The following is a 17,685-nucleotide window of genomic DNA, read 5'->3' as shown; positions in this document are numbered from 1 at the left end:
TGCATACCGTAGGCAACAAATGGAAAGAATGGCTGTGGCGGAGGGATCTCTCGCTTACGCTCTGTGTACTTTAACCTAATGGGGGTCGTCCGGGAGTCGGAGGGGGAGGGGAGAGGGAGGAGGCAGCCAAGGAATTGTTTTTTTCTCTCGCCCCGCCTGCGCCAGGCCGGCCAATGGAGATGGGCTATTTACCCACGAGCCTCGCCCAGTTTCTTGGACTAGGCCAATGAGCGGCGGAAGCGGCTCCGAGGGGGCGGACCCGAGAGGCTGTGCGTGTCTTGTGAGAGCTCTTGAACCAAGTCAGAGCTAGAGCTGGGCGGCTGGAAACGGCGGCCGCCGGTGGTGACTCAGGGAGGCAGGAGGCGGGGTAAGAGCGCCGCGGCCTCGGCTCAGGGGAGAGGAGGAAGAAAGATGAAGGCGCCGACCCCGCGGCCCTGCCGCCCCCGCCTCGCGGCGCAGGCCGGGGCGAGGGACGCCCGGGGATCGGCGGCCGGGAGAGCGCTGTGTCGGGGCGGGGCGGCGGGGCAAGTGCGGAACCGCGGGCTCGCCCCTCCCGCGGGGCCGCCCGGGGCGGGGACACGGCCGCCCCGGACGGGCCTTCGCTTCTGGCCTTTTCTTTCCCAGGGTGGGGGGCGAACACTTTAAAATCCACTTAGGCTACAAAATAATTCTCTCGTCACTCCCTCTGCGTTTAGGTTTAAGGTTTTGGAAAAGCGAAACTTGGGAGAACGAGGGTCACGCGGCGCTTGGGCCCGTGTTTGCGGTGGGGGAGGGATCCGGGGGGCGGGGGAGGACGCCGGTGTAGAGATCGGGTGTTGGGTCCTCCCTCGCACCGGCCGCCGCCGCCGCCTAGGGTCTGGTGCTCCGAGCGGGGTTAGGACCCATCCCTCCGTCCCCGCTTCCCCCGCGTCCTCTCTTCCCGGCCCCCTCCCACCGGCAGTCCCGGTTGCATTTTGTTTTTGTATTTTTGCAGGGAGGAGCCCTTCCTGCAGGCGTGGAAACCATGGTGCTCACGCTCGGAGAAAGTTGGCCAGTATTGGTGGGGAAGCGATTCCTCAGTCTGTCCGCAGCCGACGGCAGCGACGACAGCCACGACAGCTGGGACGTGGAGCGCGTCGCCGAGTGGCCCTGGCTCTCTGGGACCATTCGAGCTGTCTCCCACACCGACGTTACCAAGAAGGACCTGAAGGTAAAATCAGCTCCCGGGCCTCAGCTGTCGGGCGTTTTGTAGTTACCTTGGTAACGAGACAGCCAGTGGGGGCCCCCCTCCCCTCTTCTGAAAAGGGCGACCAGAAAGTTGGCATCTGATCTGAAGGTGCAGAAAACTAGACCTTGAAAGTCTTTGAAATGGTTGTGTAGAACCGAGGTGTGTTTGGTTTCCAGTTGCTTGAGTTTAATGACGGCCTTGGGGTTGCTCAGACACGCTTCGTTACTGCCCGCTCTGTGCCCTAGTAGGACTGTATGATTATTTTTCCGAAGGGGGAGTATTGTTAATATTAGATTGGTCAGGTAGGTGATGTTAGGAATCATTAAGAATTGAGAGCTACCGCTTCCAGGTGGTTTTTTTGTTTGTTTGTTCCTCTTAATTTCTTCACCCAACTTGTTAAACTTTCAGACTTGATAGAAATGAAGTGCGTGAAGAGGGAGGAGCTTAGTTCTGTTTGGCATATTAGGGTGGGTACTTGTCCGTATATGGTGGGTCAGGGTGGAAGTGGGTTCCTGGTCGCCTGTGATGAGCCTGTAGGTAGGTGTGGGCTTCGACCATATATGGGAGGGCAGGGGTGGAGCCGACCCTTATATGGTGTGTTAGAGGAACGGCTTTGAAATATTCCACTTTGGTGTGGGGGGGGGGGAGGGAGAAAACGGGAACAAGTGTGGACAGTGATTTTTAATCAGAATGACACTCAGAACCTTTTTCAGTTAGATCTTTTCAAAAAGAGATGAATTCTAATTGTACTCCCTAATTGAAGTATTAGTGGCAAAGGATTGTCTGGGAACAACCAGTGAGGAAGCTATTCTACCAACAAAGACTCCTTTGTGCAAAAATAACTGGAGAAAGGTCCTTAACAAAGACTCCAAAGTGGTGATAATTTGAAGGAAGCTTGTTAGAAGAGATTTCCACCCTGGATAGTGGATATGTTTTAGCATCTTCACTGGATCGTTATGGCTTTTTCTTGAAAACTGTGTTCAGATTGGAAAGCAAGTTTTAGCATTGGCAGTTGAATACATGTTGATTTCTGACACCCCACTCATTTGAATACTTTAAGGTGATAGTACATGCCCAAACCAGTTTTAGTCTGCAAAGGGTTGTTGGAAAAGGATATGTGGTCATATATTTTTAAAGCTTCCAGCATGCCTCGTCTTCATGTTGAAAAGGAGTGACTGTTGAGCACTTAGCCACGTGCCAGGCATCCTACTGAACACTTCTTAGCCATGATCTTATTAATCCTTACAGCAGCTCTTCAGGAGTAGGTACTAATATTGCTGCATTTTACAGACAAAAATATCGGGTTTGGGGGAATTAAGTATCTCACCAAGTTCACATACCTAGAAATTGGCATAGCCTGTGTTCTAACCTAGGAAGTTTTGATACTTGAGCCCACCATCTTTACCATTATTCTCCCTGTGCCACAAAAGGACTCCTATCATACACTGTGAAGTTTGGTTTTTCATTCCTCCCAGCAAACTGAATTTTGCTGTTTATAGAAAGAAAGTAGTGTGGTACAAAGATGGCCAACCTCTTTGCTTCGGGCTAATCTTTCTCCATAAAGTGGGCTTTGTGTACCAGATTTCAGTCATAGTTGTTGTGGTTTATTTCACCTGCCAAGTAGAATTTTCTCTAGTGCGTTTGTTTTTATCTCGTTTGAATGGAGACAAGATTTAAATCTTTAGTTCTTTGGCAGATGATGACAGACTAGGTGTTCTCTTCCCCAACAGGACCTAACTATAGACCCATTGGATTAGGAAGGCAGTCTAGGAGGTCCTTTTTGGGTATTCTTTTTAATCTCCACTTTTTTGCCACCCCCAATCTTTGAGGTGGTGGTAATATCTTCGTTTTCAGAATGAGAAGCTAGATTTGGGAAAAGGAGTGTTGTCCAGATTTGCATAATTAGCTACTCAGTGATGGAGGGAGGATTTGAATCTAGATTTGGCTTTGTCTTTTCCATTGCACTAAGGTGCCTCACCTGAAGATAAACAGGGATTTTTCATTTGAAGAACAATTTTAACTATATTTGATTTTTGGTTTACCTGCAGACTTTGTAATTCAGCCTTCATGTAAGGTGCAGATTACTTGATTTCTTTTCTCTAATCATGATTTATCATTATGTTCCTTAATTGAGTAACAGATGGTTTAAGTTTTAAGGGCATCTTGTATTAGCAAAAACATAGACTTTCAAAATACTAGAACCAAATCCTGGTTGGGGAAATGCAGGCAGGAGCTAGTAACGAAGACCATGATTACAGTTGGGCTTAATGTATTAAGTTTTGGGGGGTAAAATGGGACTGGGGTCTAAGATGAATATAAATGAATAAAATTCAAATAGTATGCAACTGGTTTGGTTTTAGAAGTACAAGTTTGTCTAGATTGATTTGCTGTTAGTTGAGGATGATGTTAATGAGGCCAAGACTTGTTAACTTTGTTTCACCTCGAGAGAGACTTTATAACACAGTCACTCATTCAGATACAATATGTCTAGTTGTTGATTACAAAGAGGGTGAAGACAAAGTAATGATTAAATGCTTATTATGTGGCACCTTATTTAATTCTCACAAACATCCTAGATGGTAAACCACATTTTTTAGTGTTAGAAATTGAGGCTTGAAGAAATTAAAAAACTTGCCTAAGTTTGTCTCTAGATCTTAAACAGTGGACTTTAATATTCAGGTAGAGTGAGATTAAAGCACTGTATTTTGTGGGCCTTTATATCTTTAGCACTTAGAACACTGCTTGGCATGTAGTGTTTGCTGAAATACTTGAATGAATAAATGTGAGGAATCACAATTCTACATTGAAAAGCAGTTTTAGAAATAATCTACTGATGGAGCAGTGGCATTCTCTTGCTCTAGAATAACAACAAATCTTTATTAGTATGGTTATAAGAACCTCTTTTTATTTTACTCTTTCTACTTGAGTGTGAGACAAGTATCTTCATTGTGCATGCTGGGAATGTCTTTCTTCCCCAACTTGTCTGTCTAGGTCTTTCTAGTTTCTTTTCTTCGAACCTAACTTATACTTGAGTCTTCTGCTGCTTCTTAGTTCTTAGGGATATCCCTAAGTAGCAGATGAGTAGTACTTGCCATCTCTGTGTACTATTTCCTGCTGTTAAAATTCCCTTTTTGGCAGTTGGGTGTTTTGACCAATGCCTAGCCTTTTCATCCTTACATGCAATTGGAATTCTGCTGCCAGTCAAACCATGTAAAATGAGAAATTCCTACCAGTGTAATAAAATCTGTTTACCCCCATAATTGAATGCTAAACTCTGCGATTTTAGGTAAGTATTTTATTTAGGTGTAAGAAGATATAAGCAGAAGCATAAAGTAATAATTTCCTAATTTGTGGAGAGTGGAATAAGTGGTATTCTGCATTATTAGTGCTGAGCATAGAATAGATATCATTAAAAACTTGACTAACAACCATGCCATTCTGTAAGTGCCTACTTTTAAACTTGGAAATATTTTACTTGGCCTTTCTGATGGTTTTCATAATCATATACTCAGGTGAGATTAATGTATGTTAAGAGCAGGAGGTTTTGAGATTAGCTTGATTAGGTATAATATTCATGTATTAAAAAGATCTTCTGTTAGGGAAAAATTAACTTGAAATAATTAATTTGAAATATTCAATATCTGGTCCAGATATTTAATAGGCTAATAAGGTACACATTTACAAAATGTCCTATTAAAAAAATAGCAAGTTTGGAAATTATAGGTAGTGAGTCATAATTAATCGGCCTCTTTTTGGCCTTTGGAATCAGACAGCATAAATAACATCTACTTTGTGTGCCAAAGGAACATGAGGGGAATAACACAATTTAAGTGAGAACTAGTTACATCATTAAGCTTGCAGAAGCTTGGTCAGGTCACTTTAGTTCCCCCTAAATTTGAATTTTTATTGGTGTCCCTTTCTGGGGGGGGGAGGGGCAGAGGGAGAGGGAAGGACAGAGAGAGAGAATCACAAGCAGGCTCCATGCCTAGCGCGTGAGCCCAATGTGGGGCTCGATCTCATAACCCTGAGATCATGACCTGAGTTGAAAGCAAGCAAGAGTCAGATGCTTAACCCACTGAGCCACTTAGATGTCCCTGGTGTGTCTTTTTATAGAAATTTTTGCATAGGAGGCTTGGGGGGGGGGTCCCTTACATAGAGATCCTCAAGCTTCAAGGCACAAATGAGAGACCTTTGTGGTTATGATAGGAAACTTTTGAAAGAGTGAAGAGAGCTTACAACTTCTTGGTTTCATTCTATTTTTTTAAAAAGTCACCTTTTTTCAAAGTAAAGTTACTGTGAGTTTTTGACCAATGCAGCCTAAACTCCGAAGTGATAAACTAAGTTATTTTTAAGGAGCTAAACTTAATTTTTGAATCACTCAAAAATTGGGATATAAAGAAGAAGGGGCCGTGTCTAAATTCTGGTTTAGGGTTGATCATAAGCTTTATAGATATAGTGATAAGTTTTGGAAAGCTACTGAACATCTTAATCCTTTACTTTTTTTTTTTTTTTTTCTGAATAGATGTTGGATAATCATATTTAGGATCTTCTCTCCCCCATTCCTAACTGAACTGATACTCTGATACAAAGTAAGATTTGAATTACCATGGAAGTCTTAAAGCTACCTGATCTTCTTGCCAGATACTTTACATACCTTGTCTTAAGATTTTACTAACAATTCAGTGAGGGGTAGGTGTTAGTATTTTCATTTTGGAGCTAACAAAACCAGTTTCAAAGAGCTTAGATTTAAGCAGGGGTTCTTAACCTGGCATGCAGGCTAATTGGTTTTCTTTGTAATGCTACATATATTGTTTTATGCAGGTAAAATCATTCTAAAAAAGCTTCAGCATAGCTGGGATTCAAACCCAGATTTCTCTGGTGCTGTAGTTTGTATATGCTCATTTCTCTTACACCACATTGATGGGAAAACTCATCTAAATCTAGTGTGGGTTTGAGGTTGATGTGATGTGGGGCAGAAAGACTACCCAATTTAGGGGAGCTATCATAGGACCTGTATTCTGTGACTGGGAAGGCAGGAAGATGAGCAGTCTCTAAACAGTTCTGTGAAGGACCATTGGATTGGATATAGTGATGGATGGAATTCCTAGAACCAAGGAGAGTGACAGGGCCTTGTCACATAATAGGTGCTGACACATCGATATGCATTCTGTGATAACTGCAAGATTAAAAGCCTGCCATACCAAGAAGAGCATCTTCTCAGGGGGAGTTGCCTGAAAGTTAGGGATGCAGATTTTACTGTAGCGGGAGAAGGGTAGGATGGGTTTTAAATTTCATTGATTTTTTAAAGATTGATATTATAAAGCCATAAAACTGGAGAAGGTTTGGGATTGGGACTAGTGGTATACCAGTTGGGAATGTTCTACCTGCTAAATGGTTGAGAGTAACAGAAGGTAAGAGGCCAATGCAGAGAGAAATTTATTCATTCAACAAGTATTTGAGTACTGACTGGGGACTGGATACCAGTGAAATACAGTGGTAAGTAAATACAGATATAGACTTTGACCTATTAAAATTCATGTGAATCAGTTAGCCACAAATAAATAATTCAAAGTGTGGGTAAGTGCTAGGAAGGAAAAGTATAGGGCTTTGGGTACAATTAACAAGGGGAACTCTTTTTGTGGAGGGGTTGCTCATTGGTACGGGAAGGCTTCTTTGAAGAAAGGATTTTTTAATTTGAGTTCTGACAGATGAATGGAAGTTAACTCAACTTTTTTTTAAGTTAAAGCTTGGAAAGGGAGATGTGATTGTCTATGAAATTATGAACAGGGTTGATGTGTTCATTAACTGACTCTTTGAAGCCAAAACTGAGAGGCCTCTAGTAAGAAAAGGGATTTTAAGTCAAGTAAAAATAGTGATTTTTACACCAAATATTGAAGGAGTTTAGGGTCAGTTTATCAACTATTTGTTTCTATATTTAGCAAAGTAGTGTTTGACTCCAAACTCCCAGTTTATTCAACTGAAAGGGATGTTGAGGATGTGCTGTCTACTAGGCCTTGTAAGGCTAAATCCTATGCATACCAAAGGGATTCAAAACAAGTGGTGGATTATGCTGATGGTGGGGGGGGGTCATCTTAAGCCCACAGTGTCATTTTAGAATCACAATGACGCCCAATAGGTATTTTTTTTTAGGGTTTCAAATTTCTTTCTTTTGATTCTCAAAACTCTGATGTCTGACATATGTAAAAACCTTCTACATGGGGGTTCTTTGCTGTATGGGCTTCCTAGAAGTTACTTTTGGGGCAGAGATTGGCCTCCTTGACTGCTATTTCCCAAAATGATGTGGAAGCCAAAGCTTGATGGTTAGATTAACCTGTTAGGTTGGTTTATTGTGGACTGTGAAAGGAAATAAGAGTGGGAAAGAGGGACAGCACATTTAGATAAAGATTTAAGTAGAAAATTAAGGGTATAATTCAACTTTGGCATTTTTCATGTTTATTTTCGTTAATTGAATCTGCTTTTTTTCACTTCTGTTTAGGTGTGTGTGGAGTTTGATGGGGAATCTTGGAGGAAGAGAAGATGGATAGAAGTCTACAGCCTTCTAAGGAGAGCATTTTTAGTAGAGCATAACTTGGTTTTGGCTGAACGAAAATCTCCTGAAATTTCTGAACGAGTTGTTCAGTGGCCTGCAATAGTGAGTACAGCTTGGGGTTATGAGAACAGGGCATTAAATCCATTATGAGTGAAACAAGGGAAATGTATATGGCCTTTAGAGAATAATATTTGGCCTTTGGAGAATAATAGTACAGATACATGGCAAGGTAGAGGAGTCAGAAGAGCACCCAGAATCTCCTGTCAGCCCTGCTAGGCACCCTATTACTCTGGGCCCCTGACTTTCTCCCACCTCATTTTCTTTTCTTTTTTTTTTTTTTTAAAGATTTTATTTATTTATTTGAGGGAGAGAATGAGATAGAGCATGAGAGGGGGGAGGGCCAGAGGGAGAAGCAGACTCCCTGCCGAGCAGGGAGCCCGACGCAGGACTCGATCCCGGGACTCCAGGATCATGACCTGAGCCGAAGGCAGTCGCTTAACCAACTGAGCCACCCAGGCGCCCTCCCACCTCATTTTCTTCAGTTGAAAAATGGGGATGGAGGTAATGTGGGGAATGTCTAGGTCAGAGGTCAGAAATCAGCATATGTATATAGGCATACATATATATGTATATTTGACTTGACCTTTATAGAGTTTTAAGAAAATTTGAATTAGTTGTTTGCTTTTAAAATATGGAGAGTATACCTTAAAATCTGGCTGTTTCCTGGCTCCTGTAGGGGTTGCCAGTCTTGGCCTAATGATCTCTAAGGTTCTCTCTGACTCATAATATTCTTTGGCTCTGAAGGTACTGGCAGTCAGTACATGATTATGCCATTTCCACATCGTAAATCTGGGTGTAGTTAGAAGATGAGAGTGATCACAGTGTCTGGAGAGGACAATTCAGGTTTTGTGAGACATAGGGCTTAACAGTGGAAGTGCCAGGTTTAAACAGTTGGAAAAGCTAGAAGGTGGCTGAAAGGCTGACTAGATTGTGAAGGGTCTAGCATGCTGTGCTAGCAAAGTTAAGATTTTGCCTGTGGGTGAGAAGAGCTGCTGGAGGTTTTTGAGTGGTATAGGGTTTTGGTTAAAGTTGTATTTTGCTCTTTGTATCCCCACCCCCAGCTATTAAGAATTTCCTAAAAACATGGCCCTGTCTCCCCAAAAAAATGTATACACACAATTTTTCACATAAATTTTGGAGAAGCCATGTATCTCTTAACCCAGACCTGTATGTTAATGATTCCCAAATGTGTGTCTGGTTTAAATGATTGATTTTGGATGAAAATTGTGCAATCTTGTGCTTTCATAAATAGTTGTTATTGAGATACCAGCAGTAAGTAAAAAACTTAATGGTTTTGTCTCTCTGCATGTGTAGAAAATTGCTAGTCCCCATATTCAGAATTATGCTGATGGCAATTGTGACGCCAAGACATTTTGTTTTGTTCTAGGTGTATAAGTCTCTGTTGGACAAAGCTGGTTTGGGATCCATAACCTCTATTCGCTTTCTAGGAGATCAACAAAGAGCGTTTCTTTCTAAAGACCTTCTGAAGCCTATACAGGTAAAAGATAAAAACAATATTAAACTCTAAAGATAGAAATATAAATTTTTTAATATGAGAACTGAAGTACTGATTTTGATTGCTCTAATTCTAGTAGATAACACAGAAAAGGACCCATCTCATCAGAAGTTAGTTGTTAGACATCATCCTTCAATGTTAACCATTGGGTTGGTGCTGTCCATTTGGGGTTGGAAGGACAGAGGTAGTACAGTTGATGGTGTGTGTTTATGTATGGAAACACTAGGTGATACAAAAATAATTTTTAAAAATTTGTATATATATACATGTACATATATCCATATCCATGTATGGCGGTCATTATTTATGTATTCTATGTGTGGGAAGTTGCCTGCTTGCTAGAATATATTTATAACCCCCAAATCAGTACTTAGGCACTTTCATGGTCATTCACAGACATTGGCAGAGTGGTGAAAAATTTGAGTTACCTGACAAGTCTTCCCAGCTGAAGTCAGATAAAGTGACACATTCTGCCTTCTTGTTTCATCTCTCATACTGTAAACTGATGTGCTTTTTGAGGTCTCTTTAGTGCTGAATTTTTGTGCTTTTTTTTGTTGGTGGTTTCACTATACCAAATGTAGTGCTGAAGTGCTGTCTAGTGTTCCTAAGTGCAAGAAGGCCATGATGTGTCTTAGGGAGGAAATACATATGTTAGATAAGTTTCATTCAGCTGTGAGTTACAGTGTTGTTGGCTGTGATTTCCAGATTAATAATGCAGTGGGATAAAATAATGTGTCTTCCACAGAAACACACTTAAAACATGATTGTAGTATATAGGTTGGTTGATGAAACTGACCAAGAGGCTCAAAGGAACCTAACCCTATCTTTCCACTAGGAACAGTGGTTCACTATTCATTTGTGGTGACTTAGTGAAACATAATTATCATGAATAATGAGAATTGAGAGCACATGCATGTTTCCACTTAGCTTGCAAAACTCCCACTCTTCATAACATTTAGGCTCTTGGGTCTTGCTTATATGTGATTATTTTCTTTATGAAAATATTTGGGAGAGAGGGAAAGAACACACAGATTATCTCTAGCTTACTCCCTTAGGAGTAATGTTGGTCATATAATAACATTTGTCTTCTAGATGTCATTTATGAAACTTAATCTCCTTTACCCACTTGGATTTGGTGACCTGACATGTTTCTGTGGACTGTACAAAAATTAAAGTCACTTATTTGTTAAAAGGCAGTTTAGGGCCCATGGTCATTGCCATTGATGTGCCTGTATTGGAAAACCCAAAGCACTGGCTTTCTCCCTACTTAAGTCTCATTTTCGTATCGTGGAAGTAAGTGAAAACAAAGTCCACATTCTGAACCTTCTTTTAATGTTTAAGTAGGACAAAGAAGGGGTTTTTGCTTAAGTTAATTTCAGATGCAGGTTACCTTCGTGATGTCAAGTAGGCATGTTGATATTTTTCCTGCCTTAAAAGGAAGAATGACTTGCTCTTAAGGACCAAGGAAGATACAGGAGGGGCTTTGGATACCTTGCTTTACTTAGTGATAGAGTAGTTTTTACTTCTCAGCATTGTTTTCTGGACAGTTCTGCTTTACATCTTTTGTGTGTCCGAGCTTTTCAGTCAAAGTAGAACTTGTAGAAACAAGGTAGGAATTTTAGTTTCTTGAGATTGGAAATGCAGGGTCTAGATCAGTTAGTTTTTATTTGTTCTCAGTGAGATGCACTGTGGCTATCAGTATGAATATTAATATTAATTGAGGGAGGTTATGATGTGTGCTCTTAACTTTTACTGATGGTAATAGTGGCCAAAGTTCAGTGCTCGGGGCATTCTCTTATAGATATGATTATATTAGGCTTCTACTGTATGAGAAACTATGTTGAGGACTGTGATTACTGTAGTAGAATGCTTGCCCTAAATAATGCACAGAGAACCTGAAAATCATTTGGCATATGTAGAAGTTGGATTTGAAACTTAAGGTCTGTTTTTTGGATTGAATTTGACTTATCCACCTGTGGGTAAGAAAAAAGACAAAATACCCAGGTCAACTGTCTGGCATTCAAACTCTCCTAGGCAGAGTAGAATTTTTCTACGTTGTTTTAAGAGCCATTTGTGGCTTTCCCCATTAATGTGCTATTTATCTTTTAGTAGGAATTGGAGCACACATTTACATTATTTTGAAATTGCAGCAGCATGAAGAAATAAAAAGCCCCCACACATGGCCCATTCTGATAATTAATGTTGAGCTCTTCTGAAGACCCTGGGTTAAGTCTAATGTTATTTGGCTTAAGAAATGTATTTTTCCAGCATGGCCTCTCTGAAAGACTAGTTATTCCCAGTGGGAGAGATGGATGAACTATTTTTGGCTACTATGTATCCATTTCACAGTGGCGGAAAAGCGTGAAGGCCTGATATTAGAAGGGCTTCTGTGGTTTTAAGTTTGTGTTTGGCAGGTTATTCCTATTGACAGTTTCTGTATACGTTTATTGTGACTTAGTGTGCACACAAAGCCGAAAGACTATGGAATAGTGCCCCAAATGGAGCTGCTGCCAAGAATTGAGTGTTTCAAAACTGGCTTGCTGAAAACTTAGGCTGTTCATTCAGATTGTGTCCCTCCCCATCCCCCCTTTATCATTTGTAAACAAGAATGCATTTGGAATTCAGTTAGGTTAAATCAGTCTGTGTGAAGTGATTTGTTAAAAACAGTTTCAATGAATTGACACTACGTATCTATGTGCTTCTATGTGGGTGTGTTTTGCCCCTGGGAATTCCCATGGGTTGACCAGCTTGTTTGTTTCCTTATTATATTTCCCATAGTCAAAGTTGTGTCATATTTAAAATTACGCTTTGAGCCACTCATAGTATTTGTCATGCTCTTAGCTTGGGGTGACTTCACTTTAGTCTCCCCTATATCTGTGATTATTTAATGGATTCCTACTATTTGACCTATTAAGTTCATTGGAGTTGCAGTGGTTTGGTGCCATCAAATGGCTAATGACAGTACTTTGACATTAAGCTGGTTGAAATGTCCACTGGAGTTTAAACAGCTCTTATTTGTTACCTTAAAATGTAATGCTCTTCCATTTTTCAGGATGTAAACAATCTTCGACTTTCCCTTATGGATAATCAGAATGTCAGTAAAGAATTTCAGGCTTTGATTGTGAAACATTTGGATGAAAGCCATCTTTTACAAGGTATGTAGCTTATTTGTTGGTGACAGTTCATGAGTTGACCAATGATTAGCTTGTAAGAAGGTACAGTTTAGTCCTCACTCATTCTCTCATGATGAGATTTCTAATTTTTTAGAGATTTCCTTTTGCTTTCCTTATGCAGCTAGATGATTGAAGGACTTTATATATTCTGAAGCCTCTGAAATTTGGAAAGCTCAGGGCTTATGTGAAAACTAGTAAGGTAAATATTAAAAAAGCTCAGCTGTATTTTGACATGGAATTTGATATATTTGAAATTTCAGTCTTAAAAAATCGGTGAAACATGAATTTGGTAATCCTGATCCTCCCGTATATTACTGAGTTTCCTGGTCAGTTCCATAGTCAAGGATTTTAGAAGACTTACCAGTTCTGTTGGGGTTCCTGAATTTGGATCCGCTAAAACTGCACAGGACAGTGAGTTAGGGCTCAGGGAGTTATCTGGTACTACTTGATCTTATACAAATGCTGGAATAAATATATTGTTTCTTTTTATTCCATTTTCCTATTAATTTACCTAAAAGTTTAAAATAAAAAGCTTAAATTTTCTCCTGGCTTTGCTGAAATGTCATCTTCTCATGTTTTTTTGTTTTTTTTTTTTTTACAAGTGGATCAGTTTATAAAGTAGGAAGAAAGTGGGGCACAAATAGAACTATGCAACACCCAAACTGAACTGAATCAGATTCCTGAAAAAACACCTGTCAGTTACACAATTGGCCACTTTCTCCCCCGCTGATACAGGGGCTTGTCAGGGAAGTCGTGGGAATAAGTCAGGTAGCGGGACCGGTGGTTGCTCCAGGGGCTGGGAATAGTCTCTGTGTGACTTTCACGGCCAGGTCTCGGACTCAGGATCGAGACTTCATAGCAGATGCAGCCAGACCCAGCAAGACGGCTGTGACCGTGAAGCCCTGGGCGGCGATCCGGGTGTGCATCATGAGCTGAGAGCGGTGGCTCTGACCCCGATGGAAGCAGTAGAGGCCGTAGGTTAGGGCGGCCGCCGTGCCCAGGCAGCCTATGGGTACCATTGGGTTCTCCTGGGTCTTGTGAAGAAATTTTACCTTGAAGCTTTCTTGAGTGCTGTAGATACTGGGGCTAAAGCCCTCAATGACTGGGGGCTGTGATGGTTCAAAGGGTGCCCCAGGAGTCACAGGACCAGGAGCCGCCATGTTCCCGGCAACTGCTTTGGGAGAAAAATATCTTCTCATGTTTATAGCAGTATCTTTTAATGTTTATTTTTGCTTATTGCTTTTTTTAAAGACTTGAGAAAATATTATCCTGGATGATGGTATGTTGGGAAATAATGCAAATTGCTCTAAGGATTTTTTTTTTTTTTTTCCCCAGGTGACAAAAACCTAGTTGGTTCAGAAGTAAAAATTTATAGCTTGGACCCATCTACTCAGTGGTTTTCTGCAACCATTGTAAATGGAAACCCAGCATCAAAAACTCTGCAAGTCAACTGTGAGGAGGTAAAAGATGATGCTAATTGCATGTAAGATAACTTGACAGAGGAAGATAATTCTAAAAAGGAATTATAATATCTTATAGGAGCTAAACAGCTTTATTATCTTTATATTAAAATATTAGAGCAGAAAAATAAATAGAACTATTGTTTTTAAGAGAAATTATTTGTAAGAAGCTTCTGTTGTATGTTAACAGAGCTAATTTCTGGTATGTTTCTGAGCATTTTTAAGTTTTCTAGTGTCTTTGTTTTATTTAGATTCCAGCACTGAAAATTGTTGATCCGTCACTGATTCATGTTGAAGTTGTGCATGATAACTTTGTGACGTGTGGTAAGATACATTATTTGATTAAAGCCTTTGTTCTCCTTCCTATCTTTCCTCTTTCTCCTTTTCATGTTAAGAGAAACAGGAAGCCAACCTACCTATTTTTAAATATTTTAGGTAATTCTACAAGAATTGGAGCTGTAAAACGCAAGTCTTCTGAGAATAATGGAAGCCTAGTTTCCAAACAAGCAAAATCTTGCTCTGAGGTAACCTGACTTACGTTTGTCACTTATGTGAAAGTTTCCTTAATTCTAACGGTGCGTGGCCAGCTTGTTAGTGGTTATTAAGCTCTCTTCTCTACTATTCTGTGCTGTCTTGTCTGTTCTTCTTTGCTAGTTCCAGATCTTGGCCATAATTTCTACACTCAAGCAGATGGAGATAATATAAGTTTCTGGTTAACTATTTTTTTTTGTGTAAAACATGTTTTATTTTTTGATATTTGCTGAAAATTCTCAATAGATTTGACAATTTCACCCATAAGGAGTGTTTTTGAGGGTAAACTAGTTGTGTGTATCAAGCTGGAAGAAAGCCTGGCATGAGAGGAGGGGAAGAACCTTAGAAATCTGAGTAGGTATTGAAATGGGACTCCCCTTCCTCAGTAATAGAGAGGTTTGATTGATAATTTATGATTGGTTAAACAAACATACTAGTTTTTTAAAGGAAGTGGTTAGTTTACCATTACTAATTTCTGTCCAGGACAGTATAGTTTGGTGTGAATGCCACTGTGAGTTCAAGTACTGGATTTAATTCTATTCTGAATTGGTTAGGATTTAGATCAAGAAACTTAAGGCTGTTTCTCCTTTTAGGTGAGTTGAATCCTTAGGACCTATTACAGTACAAATAACTTTTTTACAACTTAGGTATCCAGATGCATTTGTGTTACCGTGATAAAAACACCTTTATGGTGCCCTGCTCCAGGCTGGAGTTTAGAATTTTAAAATTGACCAAGTTGGTGTTAAGATTGTTGACAGCACTTTAGAGGGAACTTTGGGGTTTGTGGGAGTAAGGCAAGGAGAAATGGTATGGGAGTGGGGCAGAGTCAGTTAATGAACCTAGGGCTCTGGATCGGGGCAGACTGGACTACAACATCAGCTAGAACCAAAGTAAGCACTGTGCTACACAAATATATAAGAATCTGACTGCTAAGATGATTGGCTTTCCTGAGTCTTAAGCCTGTGTATAGGCAACAGGAACTTTGACACTTGACCAAAAACTTTGTAAAGTAAGATATATCTCTCTCTTCCTTCCAAGTCTGTAGGCCTCACCTCAGGTTGTTCAGGAAAGAACGAAGAGGTTATTATTGGAAATTAATATTACTACTTTCATTTTTACCTTAAAGTTTACAAGGGAGAAGTAATGTAGTAGGGACTGTAAAGTGAGGATGTCAAGCAAGTGATTCTTGTATCTTGGAGTTAAACTCACAGAGGATATTTTCAAGTACTCTACAGTATCAGAAGCTGAGAAAGAAACAGAGTAGAATAACAACTTGTTAGGTTTCAACATTGGATAAATTGTTGGCAATCTAGGGTAGAGGTAATAAAGGCCAGTTTGGAGACGTTAATCGGGGGTAGCCTGTCATGGAGAATGCATCATTGTAAATAGTTGGTGAGATGAAAAGGAGCACCACATGATGTGTTGAGGAGGGGGCTAGAGAATAGGAAATGGCATCCGGATGGATCACTGAAGAATCATCCTGGGGTACAGCCTGGACTGGGGTCAGGGAAACTCCTATGGAAGAAGGTGCCAGTTCTTCACAGTGACAAGTTTATCAGTGATGGGACACATAATTGAGCAAGTAAATGTATAGCCTTCAAGAAGGCATGTGTAAATTGTGGTAATATATACGTACATAAGTGATCCTCCCTGCCTGACTCGTACTCTTCAAGGGTAGGGAGCATGTCTTTTTGATCTCTGTCAGCATTTTGTCCAGCTCGGTAGCTTTGTGTGCTACTGATTATTGGGTACCATACAGGCTATTTTTGAAAAAGGCCCGAACTTTGGCTAGGAGATAAGTTCCCATAACCTATTTGAGCTTAAGTTCTGCATCTAAAATGAGAAACTGAATTTGATGTTTTAAAAATGTGTGTTTGAGCTCTTAAACTCTGTACTAGTCAAATTCTCATTCTAAAGGAAATTGGGGTGGTAGATTTGGCTGGAGGTGGGTATTGGCATTTTTAGAAATTCTTTTTTATTATGGTTACTGTAAAGGTTATTCCCCTTTATATTTTACTTATTTGTCAAATAAAGATTCTCACATTAAAAAAAAAGTTACTCTCATTTTAAAATTTTTAGTTAACCCAGAAAAACAAAAGAAACATCACTTACAATTATACTTCTCACAGACTCTCACTATTCACATTTTGGAATACCTGCCCTCCTCCTGTCTTTTTTTGTTTTTGTTTTTTTCATGTATAATCATGGAGGCCTTTTAAAAAAAACAAACTAAAAACCAAACTGTTTTATAGCCTCCTTGATTCCTTTCCAGTATGTTGTGAATATTCTTCCGTATCAGTAAATATTCTTTTTTTATCCTGGGTGGTTCTTGTAATCAGGCAAATTTTGGAAACACTGGCTGGGGCTAGATTCAGAGAGCTAGACAGGTTAAAGGAAGAGGTGGGGAAAGAAAGTTCATTTAAATATGGGAGGGAAAGGTGAGTACGGTGACATACTTGGCACACACCTCACTGTTAGCACTTCCCAGACATTGTTGGACTGGCGTGGAGTTTACTTTTAGGGTGGTCTTTGGAAGACAGGTGTTTGGGACTAGGTAGTCAAGACTCTTGATTGCCTTGGTGAATACTTTTGCGTAGAATCAACCTGTTTGCCAGTAACGTCTGGTTCCTTGAAGGTCTTCTCTGCCTAGCAGACTATTCCTCAGAGTTAGGACATTGCTTGGTTAATTGAGAGAGTCTGCTGAGTAGTGTGAGCCAGCAGTGTCCTTTTTAGAATACCGTCATACACTCAATTATATTATCTCCGTCTGCTGGCAGGGAGGAACTATTGCCATGACTGGTATAGAAGACCTTCAGGGAAAACTCTTCAGGTAAGAAGAAGCCTTGACCCTTGTCAAGTCAGAGGCCAGGGCAGCGGTGTGCACGTGAAGATGGGTTTTGGAATTGGAGCCCTATCCCTGTTGAGCTAACCCTTAGAAATTTCTAGAGTGATATATTTTATTCCTAAAAGGAAAAGCATCCTGAGTTATGCTGTTTGTAACACATGGTGACCATACTGAGAAAATTTTTGTATTTCTCTGCTTTGAGTCCGTTAATCTATATGCCAGGCACTGTGGCAGAGCGCAGCCCTATAAAAAGTATGCTTCATTATTCTCATTTTACAGTTGAGGAAACTGAACTCAGAGAGCTTAAATAATGTGCTAGGAAGTGTCAGAGACCAAATTCCAA

General features: G+C 40.4%; 2 protein-coding genes across 3 annotated transcripts in view; one reads left to right on the top strand and one right to left on the bottom strand.

Moving 5' to 3' along the window:
- The first annotated feature begins 289 nt into the window (after positions 1 to 289).
- Positions 290 to 17,685, top strand: part of KDM3A (lysine demethylase 3A) — a 56,784-nt gene continuing 39,388 nt past the window's right edge. For both annotated transcript variants that reach the window (XM_021697758.1, XM_021697757.1), the window contains exons 1-8: positions 290 to 367; positions 974 to 1,189; positions 7,704 to 7,859; positions 9,205 to 9,315; positions 12,386 to 12,488; positions 13,842 to 13,966; positions 14,218 to 14,290; positions 14,402 to 14,490. In XM_021697758.1, the coding sequence (XP_021553433.1) occupies positions 1,004 to 1,189; positions 7,704 to 7,859; positions 9,205 to 9,315; positions 12,386 to 12,488; positions 13,842 to 13,966; positions 14,218 to 14,290; positions 14,402 to 14,490 (843 nt within the window). In that variant the 5' untranslated portion in view covers positions 290 to 367; positions 974 to 1,003. The remainder of the gene's footprint in view (positions 368 to 973; positions 1,190 to 7,703; positions 7,860 to 9,204; positions 9,316 to 12,385; positions 12,489 to 13,841; positions 13,967 to 14,217; positions 14,291 to 14,401; positions 14,491 to 17,685) is intronic.
- LOC110587554 (HIG1 domain family member 2A-like) lies at positions 13,346 to 13,666 on the bottom strand. Its single transcript, XM_044918981.1, has one exon. The coding sequence runs from the start codon at positions 13,664 to 13,666 to the stop codon at positions 13,346 to 13,348; it is 321 nt and encodes a 106-aa protein (XP_044774916.1).

Source organism: Neomonachus schauinslandi, chromosome 10 (genome assembly GCF_002201575.2).
Source record: "Neomonachus schauinslandi chromosome 10, ASM220157v2, whole genome shotgun sequence".
Taxonomy (NCBI): domain Eukaryota; kingdom Metazoa; phylum Chordata; class Mammalia; order Carnivora; family Phocidae; genus Neomonachus; species Neomonachus schauinslandi.
The sequence above is the reverse complement of the archived record's forward strand: the minus strand, read 5'-3'. Positions and strand labels throughout refer to the sequence as shown.